At 61.7% G+C, this 14,926-nt stretch overlaps 1 protein-coding gene across 1 annotated transcript; it reads left to right on the top strand.

Annotated features, from left to right (window-relative positions):
• ALS2CL (ALS2 C-terminal like) lies at positions 1-14,187 on the top strand (the record flags this gene model as incomplete). The annotated part of the gene is made up of 27 exons (XM_080715336.1): positions 1-103; positions 336-419; positions 549-738; positions 981-1,046; positions 1,354-1,459; positions 1,773-1,904; positions 2,409-2,528; positions 3,075-3,133; positions 3,244-3,310; positions 3,582-3,778; positions 4,532-4,597; positions 4,903-5,001; positions 5,094-5,255; positions 5,647-5,758; positions 6,169-6,246; positions 6,430-6,560; positions 7,476-7,649; positions 7,722-7,800; positions 7,911-8,068; positions 8,430-8,498; positions 9,087-9,260; positions 9,729-9,771; positions 10,695-10,756; positions 10,841-10,990; positions 11,122-11,218; positions 11,464-11,540; positions 13,908-14,187. The coding sequence occupies 27 exons, from the start codon at positions 1-3 to the stop codon at positions 14,185-14,187; spliced, it is 3,135 nt and encodes a 1,044-aa protein (XP_080571462.1).
• Positions 14,188-14,926: the final 739 nt, after the last annotated feature.

The raw sequence follows: 14,926 nt of genomic DNA, 5'->3' as shown, positions 1-14,926 counted from the left end.
ATGCACTACCCTGAGGAGAAACTCCTGCTGCGGCTGGAGGAGGTCTTCTCAACCTCACTGGGCTACGTCAATAGCTTTGTTCTCTGGCCCCTCCTCTCAGCTGGTGAGTCTGGGTAGTGCGTGCCTGGGTGCGTGAGTGTGTAACATAAGGTCCAGGGACAGGAGGCCGCCTTGCTGCCCTCCGAGCCCCAGCTTTCTCTGGTCAGAGGTAGAGGTGACATTAGGTATGGTCACTTTTTGATGGAAGGGGGCCTGGCCCCAGCTGCTGGCTGCGGTCTTCAGCCCCAAGAAGAAGCCATGACCCTCGACTGAAGCCCATGCCTGCCTGTGCACAGAGACGAAACTGGCCTCTCCCGAGCACAGGCTGGAGGGGACCTCTGCCTCGGTTCTTGTCCTGCTCCCCCAGGGTTCCCTGGACGGTGTGGGTGTCCCTAGCTGGCAGGGAGGTGAATACACATCCCTACCCACTTGGCACTCTGCACACTGGTCCTGACGCAGAGCCCCAGGCCAGCGGCACCTGTGGGCTCACTGTGGTGGTGCTTCCGCAGACCTGGAGCCCCAGGCCAGAGAGTGCCTGGGGCTCCTGCACCAGCTGCACCAGAGCTCCCAGCGGCTGTGGGAGGTGACTGAGGAGAGCCTGCGGTCACTACGGGAGAGGCTGCACCCCTCGTCCTCCTCCAGCCTGGAGTCCCTGCTGCTGCTGCACGGCGCTGACCGCATCCTGCAGGTCTACATGGAGTAAGAGTGCCGGGCGGCTTGCGCTGGCCACACACGGGCATTCAGGCTCACCGGGGGGCTCACCTGGGTGGCACTCGCCTGGTAGCGGGCTGACGCCCAGACCTGAGCCTGGGGCCTCCCGGGGAACATTCTGTGAGTGGGCGCTATCTTGGTGGCCAGTGAGTAGGACCTGGGGGCCCTAGGGAGTGGGGCTGCGGCGAGGAGGAGGCTGAGCCTGCCGTGTGCGCCTGTGCTGTCCGTAGGTACATCGAGTCCTATACGAGCTGCATGGTAGCACCGGCCTTCCTGAAGACAGCGGAGGGAAAGAGGTACGCCTGCAGTGGGCTCTGTGTGGGTGGGCTTGTGTGCCAGCAGGGTTGGCAGCCCCATCCCCAGAGCCCCAGGCACAGCCCTCCCCCGCAGCCTGCTTATCCTGGCAGAGAAGACTCCTCCTGAGAGGGGAGGGGACCTTGATCCTGGAGCAGAGTCCAGAGGTGGCTAGGCTGGGGGCTGGGACAGGGAAGAGAGGACTCCTGTGGAGGGAGGGGGATGCTTGGGACCAGAGATGCCTTGTGCTGAGTGGGTGGAGGCGGGGTGGGCGCAGGGCGCAGGTCAGCGGGACCTCCCTCCGCACAGCGAGTTACGCCCGAGGCTATGGAAGATGCTGCAGGAGCTTCAGCTACTCAAGCAGCTGAGGGACTATGTGCAGCTCTTGCTGAGTCTCGAGGACTCCATCAGGGAGGTGGGTGCCGGGCAGCCTGTGGGGCTGAGGGGCGGGAGCAGCCTGGGACGAGGAGTTTGGCAGCCCTACCCTGGGCTTGGAGGGTCACAGCCCTGCCCTGGGTGTCTGGAGCACACGGCCCCATCCTGGTGGAGCCGGCAGAAATCCAGAGAGCAGAGGCGGCGTCACACGCTGGCGTGAGGAACCAGGGCCCAGGGCCGTGCCAGCTGGGGGCCCCCACTCCTCGGGAAGCACCTCGGGGCCCTCCCCTGCAGGAGAGGAGCTGTGGGGAGGAAGGGGGGAGAGCCTGGCCCTCAGTCTACATGGTCCTCAGTGCCACCCTGCCCGGGAGCTGGTGAGGCGGGCAGTCACCATCTTCGAGAACCTACAGCTCTTCCTGGGTCAGGCGCTGGATCAGGCTAAGGCCACCCAGGACCTCTGGAGCTCCTTGAGTAGCCCCCTGAGGGTGAGTTAGTGTGGGCTGCGGGCCGTGCGGGGCAGGGACTCCATGCGGACGCCAGGATACGGCTGCTCACGGGCTCCCTGTGCCTCGGCTTCCCCATCTGGAAGGGGGTTTGCAGCTGAGCCAGGTGGCCACAAGCCATCCTCAGCCATCTGCTGAAGATTCTGGGCTAGCTCTGGGGACAGGCGGCAGGGCCATCGTGCCCTGAGGGAGGGTAGGCTGGCCCAGGAGCATTCAGGGGGCAGAGAGGATGACCTGCTGCAGGAGCCGGGACTGCAGGGTCCCAGGAGAGAGAGGTGGGGCTGGCGGGGTGGTGGCTGAGGTGAGTGGGGTGTGGAGGGGGCCCTGCCGTCCTGCTGGGAGAGGTCAGGGGTGACCTGGTACCCAGCCTGGGGTCACTCTGGCTCCTCGGCAGGAGTTCCTGGGAGGTGTGTGGGGCGGGGAGGTGGGAGTGGCCCTCAGCGCCCAGGGTGGGGTACCTGAGCCCGGGTTTCCTCCGGCCCTCAGGATGTGCTCTTCAGGGCAGCCCACTGCCTCCTGCATGACAGTCAGGACAGCCCTGTGAAGGTCACCCCGCTGCGGGCCAAGCGTGTGCTGCTTTTTGATGATGCCCTGGTCCTGCTGCAGGTGGGGGACACTGGGCGTGGGGGACAGGAGGGGCAGGGCGGGGTGCTGGGGAGAGGTGGGCGAAGGCTGGCCCCTCCCAGCCAAAGGGCAGGTCTTCATCCTGGCCGCCGCCTCTGGAAAGCGGGGCTGTGGAGAGTGAGTCCCTTCATACACACACAAGCCAAGGCTCTGGGTGGAGAGTCTGGCCATGGTGCCCTAGGGGGCTTCCAGGCCCAGGCCCCCCAGCAAAGCCAGGGAATCCGCTGGGCCGCCCACCTGTGCTGTGCATGCTCCATCCCAGAACATCTGCAGGCTCACAGCTCCCTCTGCAGACAGGGGACGGAGGCTGGGAGGTCCCTGCCTCCCTGCCGGTCGGGGGCCTTCTGCCATCCTTGGGTGCCTCTACTCCTGACCTCCCATTCAGCTGCCCCAGCTGTCAGGCCCCTCTGGGCCTTGCGCACATAGCTCTGGTCTCTGTTGGCCCCTCCTGGGATTGGTGCATGGCGGCCTGGCTGGGGCTGGGCAACATCCTGCTGGGCTCTGGGGGACTTCAGCATCTTCTTCTAGGGCCACAGCGTCCACACCTTTGATCTGCGGCTGGTATGGGTGGATCCAGGGAAGGATGGGTGAGCACCTCTCCTCCCACCTCCCCTTCCTCCCCACGCCCAACCCCCCTGGGCCCTCCCCACGCCTTCCTGTGCAGAGTGGGGCCCACTGGTCACTTCTGTCCATCCAGGTGCACAGTTCACCTCCTCATGCCTGAAAAGGAACTCTGTATTCGTGCCAGGGACCCCGAGGACCGGGTGAGGGTGGGGTGCTGTGGCTGGCAGGCCTTTGGGGGTGGAGCAGAGGGAGTCAGGGATCAGCCTGGGGTCAGGGAATCAGAGAATGGGGTGATTTCTTTCCAAAGCCAGGCGGCGCCTGCGTGGGTCCCTGCCCTGTGCTCTCCTGTGGCCCCATGGGCTTCGGTCTGGGTGGGGCCCCGGGGCAGTGTGGAGCTGTGGTGGTTCTCAGCGGGAGCGGGGTGGGGGCCGCCTGCAGCTGCGGCCTTTCTGAGCATCCTCACCCCACTAGATGGTCTGGCAGTGGAAGGTGATCCAGGCCGTGTGCCAGGCCCTGCGTGGGAAGAAGGACTTCCCTGTGCTGGGGGTGGGCCCAGAGCCCCCCGAGTGTCCTGCCTGCCGCACTGCCACCTACACGTTCCTGGCCCCGGGCCGGCTCAGCCAAGCCACCTATGAGGGCGAGTGGTGCCGGGCCCGGCCTCACGGCAGGTGAGCAGCGGGGCTGGGGCCCGGCCAGCACATCCCTCGGCCTCTCCAGTCCTCCTGATGGGCCCAGAGTAGATCTGCGCCTGGTAGTCTTGATGGTGGGGCGGGGGTGGGGGACCACGTCCTGGTCTCAGGGGGACAGAGAATGTCAGGGGTGTGAGGGGCCTGTGCCCCCTCTCCTCGGTCCTCGGGACACTCTGGGGAGCCTTCCCAGAGTGTGAGGCCACAGTGGGATGGCGGGCCTGGCACAGTGTGTGACTCTGGTGGCTGCTCTCTGAAGACCATGTGGCCCCGCCGGTGCCATGGCTGGTAAAACTGACCGGGAGGGTGGAGGTTACACCCGTAAATGTGGCCAGGGCTCTGGTACCCTGCACACTTCCAGGAAGGCTTCAAGGGGGTGTGGACAGACAGACCAAGAAAAACCCCAAAACAAACAACAGCAGTGGAGGCCAGGCAGAGGAAGCCCGCGGACCGGCCTGCAGCTTGGCTCGGTGCTGGCTGCTGGTGCAGGACAGGTGGCCTTCTTGGTGCCGCCGTGGGTGAGGCCTGGCCACTGTGCAGTTTGCAGAAGCTGGGAGAGCCAGGGGCTTTTGTGGGAGATTTTGGAGCTCAGACAGAGGGCTGGGGAGGAGCAGCCCCCCCAAGAAGACCTGGGAACCAGGGCTGGGTGGGCCTCCCGGGGAGCCTGCAGCTGAGGCTGCCGCGGCGTGGGGTGGGTCTGGTGGGCTTGATGCCCGGACCACCACTGTGTTCCAGGGGAACCCTGAAGTGGCCAGATGGGCGAAATCACGTGGGGGGCTTCCACCAGGGCCTGGAGCATGGGTAAGGCGGGCTGGGCCAATGTGGGGAGGCCCAGTACACAGGGGCGGGCAGGGGCCGGCTCCTCTGGCCCTGAATTCCCAGACCCCCAGCAGGAGTGTGGGGCCCGCTGCCCTCGGTGTGCAAAGGGGAACCGAGGCCCCAGAGAGGGCTGGGGTCCTGAGGGACTGGTCCCGAGGCCTCCGAGGGTGCAGGAGGGCGGCAGGGCCTCACCATCCGGGCTCTCCGGGCTGGCTCCTGGGCAGGCACCTGGTGTCAGGGCTGGGTGGGAGGTGGCCTGGAGCTGACCCCTCACCCCACGCCGCCAGCTTTGGCATCTGCCTGGTGCCCCAGGCCTCCAAGGACAAATTTGACTGCTACAAGTGCCACTGGCAGGGAGGAAGCATGTGTGGCTACGGCATTTGTGAGTAAGTGGCCCTGGGTGGGCTGCCGCAGGGACCGGGCAGGCGAGGCCGCGGCGCCTGGGTGGGGCCAGCGGTCTGTGGCGCTTGCTCTGCAGGTACAGCACTGACGAGGTGTACAAGGGCTACTTCCAGGCGGGTCTGCGCCATGGGTTTGGGGTCCTGGACAGCTCGAAGCAGGCCCCCCGACCCTTCAGGTACACCGGCCACTGGGAGAAGGACCAGAGGAGTGGCTACGGCGTGGAGGAGGACAAGGACAGGTAGTGCCCGCAGCCAGAAAACACCGCACCACCCCACCCGCCCTGCCCTTGCGCACCCCCAGCCACGGCCCAGGCTTGGGGGCCTCTGCGCCCTGCCTGCAGGAGCCCCGCCCTGGCTTCTCAGCTACTGCAGTTTCCCTGCCCAAAGACAGGGCCCTGCAGACTCTCTGGGTGGTGGGACAGAGCCCCAGGGTCTGGGCTGTGCCTGGCCCTGTGACTATGCAGACATCCATCCATCTTCCTTCCTGCCACCTCTGCTGGGAAGTCACCTGTGCCCTCCCCAGGCAGCCTGGCTCCCCCACCCCGCCTCCCCACATCGGGCCTTTCCCTGTTCCCAAAGCCCCCCGCCTGGCCAGCAGAGCACGTCCTCTGGCCCTGCCTCTCTCCCCAGGGGTGAGCGCTACATTGGCTTGTGGCAGGCTGGCCAGCGCCACGGCCCGGGGCTCGTGGTCACCCAGGCAGGGGACTGCTACCAAGGCACCTTCCGGAGAGGAAGGACGGTGGTGAGTGGCTGCGCTGGGTTCTGAGCCCCTCCTGCGCTCCTGCTCTGGGCCCCGCAAGTCCAGCCATGGCCAGCTGGGGATGCCCTGGAGGGAAACTGGGCTCCAGGCCTGGGATCTGGCCCCTGCTCTGTTCTGGAAAGGTCTGAGATCTGTAGGGAAGTGGGGCCAGGCAGACCAACAGAGCTGCAAGTAAGTTGCACCTAAGTGCGTTCCCACCCGGCCGTCCGGGCAGTCAGGCTTCCTGAGCTCCTGGGGCCTCCGGAGAGGCTGCTGGCTGCGGAGCGGGCAGAGGGGCACCCTGGGGAGCGCGGCAGCCCATAGGCAGGGGCACAGGAGGCGAGGGCATTGTATGGGGCCTCGCTGCTTCCTGGCCAGCCGGACCTGCCTACCTGCCATCCGCCTCCTCCCAGGGCCCAGGCGTCCTCCTGACAAAAGACGACACCATGTATGAAGGCACCTTCTCCAGGGACCTGACCCTCCTGGGGAAGGTGGGTGGCCGGGGCTGCAGGGTGGCCTGCCCCAGCCAGAAGGGGCCTGGCACCTACCACTGTGTTGGAAGGGCTCTGTGGGACCCTCAGTTTGGAACCCGCTGCCTCCACCCCAGTGCCCTGTGCTGCCCCTGCTGGGGCCTCTGCTCACACAGCTTCCCTGCCTCCCTCTCCTACCTCCAGGGCAAGGTCACCTTCCCCTGTGGCTTTATCCTGGAGGGCTCCTTCAGCAGCAAGCCAAGGAAAGGTCTCTACACCCAAGGGGTGCTGGACAGGGCTGCCCTCGCACTGGACATGAGCAGCGTCAGCAAGAGGTGAGAGCCTGTGCGCCCTGGCCGCTCCGTCCATCCCAAAGACCCGGGGCTCGGGTCAGAGGTGGAGGACACACAGCCCTCCAGAGACTCTTGGGTCCAGGCCCTGTGGCAATAACTCCATTGTTCTGAAACTGGAGAGAAACATCTTAGATCCCGATTTCTGTTTTCCCTAGCAAAGGTACAAGTCAGTTTACATAGCAAACACAAGGGGAAAAAATAAAACCATGATTTGGCCTTAAAAGGAAGGGATAGGCAGGTCGTCACATTATCAGTTCTCACTGGCTTTAGTTAACCTGGCTTGGAGGTACCCAACAGCCAAGGCACAGAAGGAAACTCGCTCGCTGCCAAGCAGTGTGGAGAGGTGTAGCTTTTGTTTCCTATGAGGACAGTTCTTTCTTGGGAAGGTGTAATCCCAGCAGGTACTCTTGTTGGGAAAACTTGGCATGCACGTGTGAGGGGTGCGGAGGGTCCCAGGCAGCCCTGAGTCAGAGAAGGGTCAGTTAGCTAAGCGGCTGGTCACCCCGCTTGCTGCCTCTCTGGTAGCAGGAGCTGGAGGCAGACAGCAAGCCTTAGGGCCGCCCTGGGCCGTGGGACTTTGGGCTCTGGGACGCTGTGAGCCTCAGAAGGAGCCAGCTGTGTGGAGGGACCATGATGGGGGACGGGCCTCTGGGTGCTGGCCCTCTTGGCCCAGCCCTGCGGAGGCCTCGGGCGCTGCTCCCACACCTGCCCACCTCCTGCCTGGTCTTCCCAGGACTCTGCCCTGTCACTCCTCCATTGCAGAATGCACCCTCTTGTCCCTCTCCCTGCCTCTATCCCTGCGGCCGCGGAGGCCGGCTTGGTCTTCTCTCCTGGGGGCTGGCCGGGGTCCTGGCCGCCACGTGGGCATGGCCGCCTCTCACTGGGGTTCCACCACAGGCAGCTGGGCCTGGGCGCCTTTCCCGTGGACAGCCGCTGGCAGGGCGTGTATGGCCCCTTCCGGGACTTCGTGCGAGCCGGCTGCCCCAAGGCCCTGGAGGAGGCCCTGCTGGGCTTCCACGGGCAGAGCTCCAGGGAGCTGCAGGGGTCCCAGAAGTACCTGTTCTCCGAGAGGTGAGCCTGGTGTGTGCCCCCCACGGACGAGGCCCTGGTGCGGCTGAGGGACACCGTGTCTGCACTGCCCAGGAAACACCCCAAGGACGATGCCCTGGAGGAGCTGCTGCAGCCCCGGGAGCCCAAGGCCCTGCAGGAGTACCTGAAGAGGGTGAGGCCAGGCTGGGGCTGGCCTGGGGGGCAGGCCGTGGGCCCGTGTCCTGGGCGGTGCTCTGCCCTACCCCTGGCGCTCAGCCACCCATTGCCTTTGCGCTGGCCCAGGCTCTGAGCGACCCGAGCCACCCTCTGGGGAAGCTGCTGCGGACGCTGATGTTGACCTTTCAGGCCACCTACGCGGGCATCGGGGCCAGCAAGCACCTGCAGGGGCTGGCCCAGGAGGAGGTGAAGCAGCACGCCCGCGAGCTCTGGGCCGCCTACAGGTGAGCCCCGCCGCATGGCCACTCACTCCGTGAGGCCTCCGTGCAGCTGGCTGGCAGAGGGGTCAGAGGTGACCACCAGGGCCTGACTGCAGGCATCAGCCAGAGTCCGGGCTGACCGCTGGCCCCATCTCCTGTCCCGGGCCGAGCCGTGACCAGCGGAGGCCCTGTTTCCTGGGTTTCGCGTTGCCGCTGGGCTCTGGCTGGCTCCCGGCTCTGCCTGCTGTGATTGTGAATGGGGGCACTGCTGGCCCAGGTCCCTGGCCCTGGGAGGAGCACTGCCTGCTCTGGCCTCGGTGCCTGGGATGGTGGAGCTGGGCTCTGTGGGGAAGGCAGCCCCTATGCCCCTCTCTCTGCTCGGCAGGGGTCTGCTGCGGGTGGCCCTACAGCGCAAGGGTCAGGACCTGGAAGAGGAGGAAGATGCAGAGACGAGGTGACCAGCCCGGGCCACTGCCCCTGGGCTCCCCAGAGGAGAGTGTGGGCATGCACAGTTTAGTGACCACTTGTGGATTGCGATGACCCCACCTCTGCCCACGAGCAGCCAGAGAGAGGCCAGCCACGGTGCACTGAGCACTCTCCTAAACCTGCCGACCCACCCTCCCACCCACGCACAGATGGGGAAACTGAGGCCCGGCAGGGTGTGCTCCGAGGTCACGTGGAGCAGTAGTTAGGTGGGCTGCTGAGTCTGTGTCCCCAGGCCCTGGAGCAAGCCTTACTGTTGGCCTCCAGGGGCCAGGCTGGGATGTTCCTGGCCAGAGCGGCCTCCGCTGCACTGCAGGGCATAGTGTTAGATGCCAGCAGAACTTCCTCAGAGTACAGGGGTGCAGCTGGCTGGGATGGCGCTGAGGCCTTGGGCACAATCGCGGCCCCCTCTCTGGTTCTGTTTTCAACCAGTTGGGTGAGACCCAGCCCCGCCAGCAGCTCTCAGAGCCACATGAGGGGGTGCCCAGGCGGCGTGGTGGGGAGGCTGGAGGGCGCTCCAGCAGGCCGGGCCTCCCGCTGAGCCCAGCCCGGCCCCCAGGACCCTCTGGGTGCATGGACTCATGCTGCCCCTAGTGCTGCCCAGCTTCTACTCGGAGCTGTTCACGCTCTACCTGCTCCTGCACGAGCGAGAGGACAGTCTCTACAGCCAGGGCCTCACCAGCCTCAGCCTGGTCCCCGATGCCCAGCTGCTGGAGTACCTGGACGTGCAGAAGTGAGCCCCCTGCGTCGCCCCAGCTCTGCCCCCAAGTCCAGGCAGGGTCAGGTGTGGTTGGATCCAGGTGCAGCCACACACAGGGCAATGCCCGAGCTCTCCGGCTATCCTCAAAGGCGGCAGCAGCCACTGGAGGTTGCACCCTCCCCGCACAGGCCCCAGCTGTCCCCACGGGCTGGCTTTTCCTTCATTGGGTCTTGAGCCACCACAAGAGCTGGGCAAGGCATCACGCTCTGCTCCAGGACAGAGGCGGGGGCGGTGGGGCAGTGTTTGCCACCCCAGGGCCTCCCTTCCCCTGTCCCTGTGGTCCTTAGCGCCCCTCTGAGATGTTGATGCCCCGTGCTCCTCTGAGCCTCGCCTGGGCTCTGCCATTGACTCGGGAGGTGCTGCAGCCCCTTCTCTCCCAAGCCTGAGCTCCTCCTCACCCTGGCAAAGCCCTCAAAGTCTTTTCAATCTTTTCAATTTCAGGCAGCTGCGGCCCCCCAAGGACCTCAAGCTGACGACCAATCAGGTGAGATAGGGATGGCCATAGATGACCAATCAGATGAGAGGGCAGCCACAGCCAACCAATCAGGCGAGAGGGTAGGCCATAGACAACCAGTCAGGTGAGAGAGTAGGCCTGGGCGACACAGGGCCTCAGGGGTCTCAGGTGCCCCTGCTCTGCTAGAGCTCAGGTCTCAGTTTCCTCCTGTGTAAGGAGCCAGTGCCAGACCGAACCCACGGGTGGGCCCTTTGAATGTACCCTCTGGCCTGCCGCCTCAGGACACCTGGCACCTGGCGGGACCACCACACCTGTTAAGCCAAGAATTCAGGGAGCTGGGTGACAGGGTATAGCCTGCTATCCCAGTACTTGGGAGGCTGAGACAGGAGGATTGCTGGTTCAGGTCAGCCTCAGCAACTTAATGAGATCCTGTTTGAAAATTAAAAAAATACAAAGGGCTGGGATGTAGCTCAGTGGTGGGGCAACCCACACGTAGAGAGAGAGCGAGCCAGGTGTGGTGGTGCACCTTTGTAATCCCCGCGCTTGGGAGGTGGAGACAGGAGGATTGTGCAAGTTCGAAGCCAGCCGTGCTGGCTTAAGAAACCCTATTTCCAAATAAAAATATAAAAATAGGTCTGGGAGTGTAGCCTGGGGGTAGAAGGGTTTCCAGGAACACCAGTACCGAGAGAGAGAGAGAGAGAGAGAGAGAGAGAGAGAGAGAGAGAGAGAGACACACACGTACACACACACACACTGAGGGAGCCGGCCCTGGGCATGGAAACCTTTGATGAGCCTTTGGGATTGGGCTGTGCAGGTTCTGACATTTACCTGCCTGGTCCCTGGGCCCCTGGAGGGTCACCACATCTTCACAGAGTGGGGCTGCGCCGAGGTCAGGCCAGCCAGGGTGGGGCGGTGCAAAGCACCCTGGCTCATCCAGCCCGCTGCCCACACAGAGGCTGTCCCTAGTCAAGGACAAGTGCTTCTGGTCAGCCACAGAATGCCTGCAGAAGATCATGTGAGTCCTGCCCGGGGGTGTGGGCCTGGCTGGGGCTGCCCCAGGGCCTTGAGCTGGACGCCTGCCCTCCCCGTCCCGCCGCAGGACCACGGTGGACCCGCGGGAGAAGCTGGAGATGCTGGAGCGGACGTACAGGGAAATCGAGGCCACAGTGGCTGGCATGCTGGGCCAGGATCACAGGCTGCCCATGGATGAGCTGCTGCCACTGCTCATCTACGTGGTGTCCCGGGCCCGGTGAGTGCTGGCGGGGAAGCTGAGGCCAACAGGCGCGGGCTGTGGTCGTCCGTCCCCCCACCCCCATCCGCGCAACACCTGTCTGTAATGTCCCTTCCCTCCCTCGCGGTCTGGGGCGGGGTCTTCTCTAGCATTCAGCACCTGGGCGCTGAGATCCACCTGCTCCGGGACATGATGCACCCCTCCCCTACGGGGGGCCTGCAGGACTTCCTGCTCACAGTCCTGGAGGTGAGGGGCAGGGCAGGGCCTGGGGGAGACCCTTCCCCACCCAGATGCCAGCGGGTCGCCGGCCCCAATCCCTGCTCATCCGTATCTCTATGGAAAGGGTCCTTTGGTGTCCCCGGGTGCATGCAACCCTGAGGACCTCCAGCCACACCCATTCCCGGTGGGAGAGGGATGTCCGGGCTCCCTTGCAGGGTGGAGGGCACAGCCAGCCTGGGGCCGGGAGGCCGACCCTGCTTCCCTCTCTCTAGTCCTGCTACAAACACATCCAGAAAGAAGACGTGAGGCTGTGTCGCCTGCCCCACCACTGGGACCCCAGGGAGCGCCGGTAGCTCCGCCTCTCCTGGACACCGGCAGGCCCCGTGGGCCTCCCTCCACGCCGGACGGGCCTTGGGAGTCTCTCTGTCACCGAGTGATGTGCCGCGCTGCCTGGGGCAGGGGTGACAGACAGGGCCCTGGCTGGTGGCTTTCCCTTGGCCATGAGGCCAGGCTCCCATGACCCCTTATTGGGAGAGGAGACCGTGGCCACTCCCGGCCTGGGCCTCGGGCTGCCAGCGTCAAGTGTGGGGGAGTGATCTGTGGAGGACCTTCGGCCCAGCTTGCCGCTCCAAAGTCCTTCCTGAGGTGGCCATGGGTCCGTGGGCCGTATCTTAAGCTTTTGTCTCGCCCTTTGGCTTGCCTTGTTTCTCCATTTGGGTCGGAAGACTCCAAGCGGCAGGAAGCTCTGTTTATTGGACCTTTGCCTCAGGAGTTTGCTCCTGGCCACCTGCTTCTTCCTGGGGTGGTGGGCAGGCAGCAAACCCACCTGGCTTGCCTCACTGCGGCAGCCCCCCCCCCCCCCCCCCCCCGTGGCCTGGAATGACCTGCACGCCCTCTGCAGGCCTGCAGGCGGGACCTGCCTGGTGAGCCCCCGGGCTCAGGCCCTGGGCTGTGAGCCAGCTTACACTTCACCTCACAGCGGTTAGCGAGGCATGATTGCAGGTCACCCACACCTGACTTTGCAGGATCTACGGGCATTCAGGCTGGGTGGGAGGGGGGTTTGTGCAGCCTGTTGGAGGAGTCCTGCGTCCTTCCTGTTCTGCTTTCAGAACCTGGCTCTCCATCCCTGCTCAGGCCTGGCGTGTGCCAGGTATCCAGAGAGGTCCGTGCTTCCTCCAGCGGATCCCTACCTCTGTTTCATCAGCACGTATACTGACTCCAACCTAGGTCTCAAGAGCGTGTCCTCTTGGGGAAGTGCCAAGACATCCTGCTGCCTCGGCATCTATGTGTTGAAGACCCCACTCCACATAGTTATCGGCAGAACGCCCCGAGAAAGAGGTATCGTCTCTGGCAAAAAATATCCCCCACTTTAGATATCCTTCATAACTATTATTCTCTTGGTATTCTTTTAACTCTCTACACGAATTGCTCTGATGATGTGAGATCAGAAATTGAGTCCGTGGAAATAAACGTCCTTGGCTTTGCTCAATAGTAAGGAAAAAACTGGCCAGAACTCAGATGCTGTGATAAGCATTCCAACTGCAGCAATTACAAAGGGTCTCTGACCCTCACTATCACTAACTTAGGTTAAGCTATTAACTCAGGTAACCGATAGCTCAGTTTAAGGAAACTTTGTTTACCCTTGAGATCCTGCCTAGAGACAGAGAAGATAAAATTTTGGGTGTGACTTCAAAACAATTTAACTGATGAACAACTTAGTTGCCAAAATACAATAGAGCCAAGGAGAAAGATTGTTGACCTTCACGCCCAGTGTGAGCGTTCCCCGAAACAGGGAGAATGCCGCATGGCTAGAAATGAAAATGACAAAATAAAGGACAGATATTCTAAATATATATGTATGAAGGAAAGGAAATACCGTAAGAGTAAGAAAGCACTTTTTCATGAAGAAGAGCTTATCATAAGAACGTCCCGACTGGGAAAGAAAGGAATTAGAAAGTTAGAAGCAGGTTGCAGAGGGTTTGTGATAAGGAAATGGATTATTAGAGACCAATAGGCCTTTAATAGGCTTTTGTCTAAAAAAGAGTGTTCAGCAGTCAAGGAAATACATCTGACAACTAAATCCAAGAACTTCACAGTGTTATTTGTGGTGTCTTATTTGCCAAGCTGTGTTGTGAGTTTTTGTAAGCTTTCAGACTTCAGAAGGCAAAGCGGATGAGATCTGAGAGGCTCCCATCGCATCTCCCTGGACCGCCACATCTCCCCATGCTTGTCATATGGATATAGATGGAAACTTCAAAAAAAGAAAGCAAAAGAAGATTCCATGAGAAGGCGTATTCTCCAAGCCCTGGGCCTTGGGCGTGCCTGTATTGCCTTTGGAATTTACCTTTGGACCTGCCCTGCTGCAATAGCGGAAGAAAGATCCGGAGCTTATCTCCTAAATGCTGGACTAGTCATTTACTTTGTTTATATGTAATTTACTATTGTTTTGCTGTGATTGCCCCCCTTCCCTTTCTTTTTTCTCCTATTATTAATCTCACTGGTGAAGGGTATAAATTTCTCTGGGTTCCTGTAATAAATTGTCATTGGCTCAAGAAGCCTTTGTCCACCTCAGATTTCTTTCCCAAGCGTCTTACCCAAAAACTTAGGGAATTCATAGAGGGAAAGGAATCGCTGCAGACAGCCTTCTGCAGAACTCCACCTGCCTTTTGCCCCATCTTTCTGAGGCTCCCGGTCGTGAGTGGACTTGCCCCCACAGGACTGAGCCAGTCGGTAACAGGGAAGGCCAGCGGAAATCTGTGAAACTGCCCCTGGCCAAGACAGTGAATCAAAAGCGTGCAGCGTCTGAGGACGGGGGCATCAGTGCCGCCTGCAGAGGCCTGAACGATCGCGACTCCAGTCCAGGTGCCCGTCTGGACCTGCGAGAACGGGTGGGTCCTGAGGATCTAGGCGACCACAGACTCGGCCAAGGCGCGGCCTGCTCTCAGCCGCGTGCCCGGCTCGTTGTGCTGCCGGAGCTCACGGCATGTGGTTGTTGACTTGGTGAATTCATTCTTTTCCATTCCAGTTTGAAAAGAAGACCAAAACCAGTCTGCCTGCTCGCAGACTGGCCAGTGATACCCATTTATGCTTTTGCCTTGGCTATCTATGCAAACACACCTGCCTTTTGGCATAACAGGATGTGAAAAGATCCAGCTGAACATCACCTTAAATCCATTACGCTGAGTGGAGCAAGGTGGCACGTGCCTGTAATAACTCGTGAAGTTGATGTGAATCTGACTGGAAAATGTTCTAAGATTTGTGCTGGGGATATTACTAAGGAAGATGTGACTATGGGGAAATCTCCCAGAAGCCATGCAGAGAAGAGCCCTTTGCCCCTCCGCTTACAAACCTAACTCACCTAAGTTCCAGCCATGAAAGGAGAAGTTAACTGTAGGCAAATTATACCTACTGTGCGGGGCTCTCTGCATGTTGCTTATGAGATGGGGTCGACTGTGGTGCCCCCACGGGGGCTAGCTCAGCAGAACACTTTTCTACCTCCAGCCGATCTGCACGATGAGAATGGAGGCACATGGTTCATATTAGTGGAAAATGGGTTGACGTTAAAAGTCTGCCATTCCTACAGAAGGCCGGGCAGGCAGGTCCTCCTTGGGGCCTGCTCACTAAAGTACAGAAGAATTCTTATTAGGCAACTTAATGCATATTATAGAAAACTAAGGTGTAGATACTGCATATAGATTATGAGAAATGGAATTGTGGTTTGGTGGTTGGGTCAGA

The sequence above is a fragment of the Muscardinus avellanarius genome (genome assembly GCF_963383645.1).
Source record: "Muscardinus avellanarius genome assembly, chromosome: 18".
Taxonomy (NCBI): Eukaryota; Metazoa; Chordata; class Mammalia; order Rodentia; family Gliridae; genus Muscardinus; species Muscardinus avellanarius.
The sequence above is the reverse complement of the archived record's forward strand: the minus strand, read 5'-3'. Positions and strand labels throughout refer to the sequence as shown.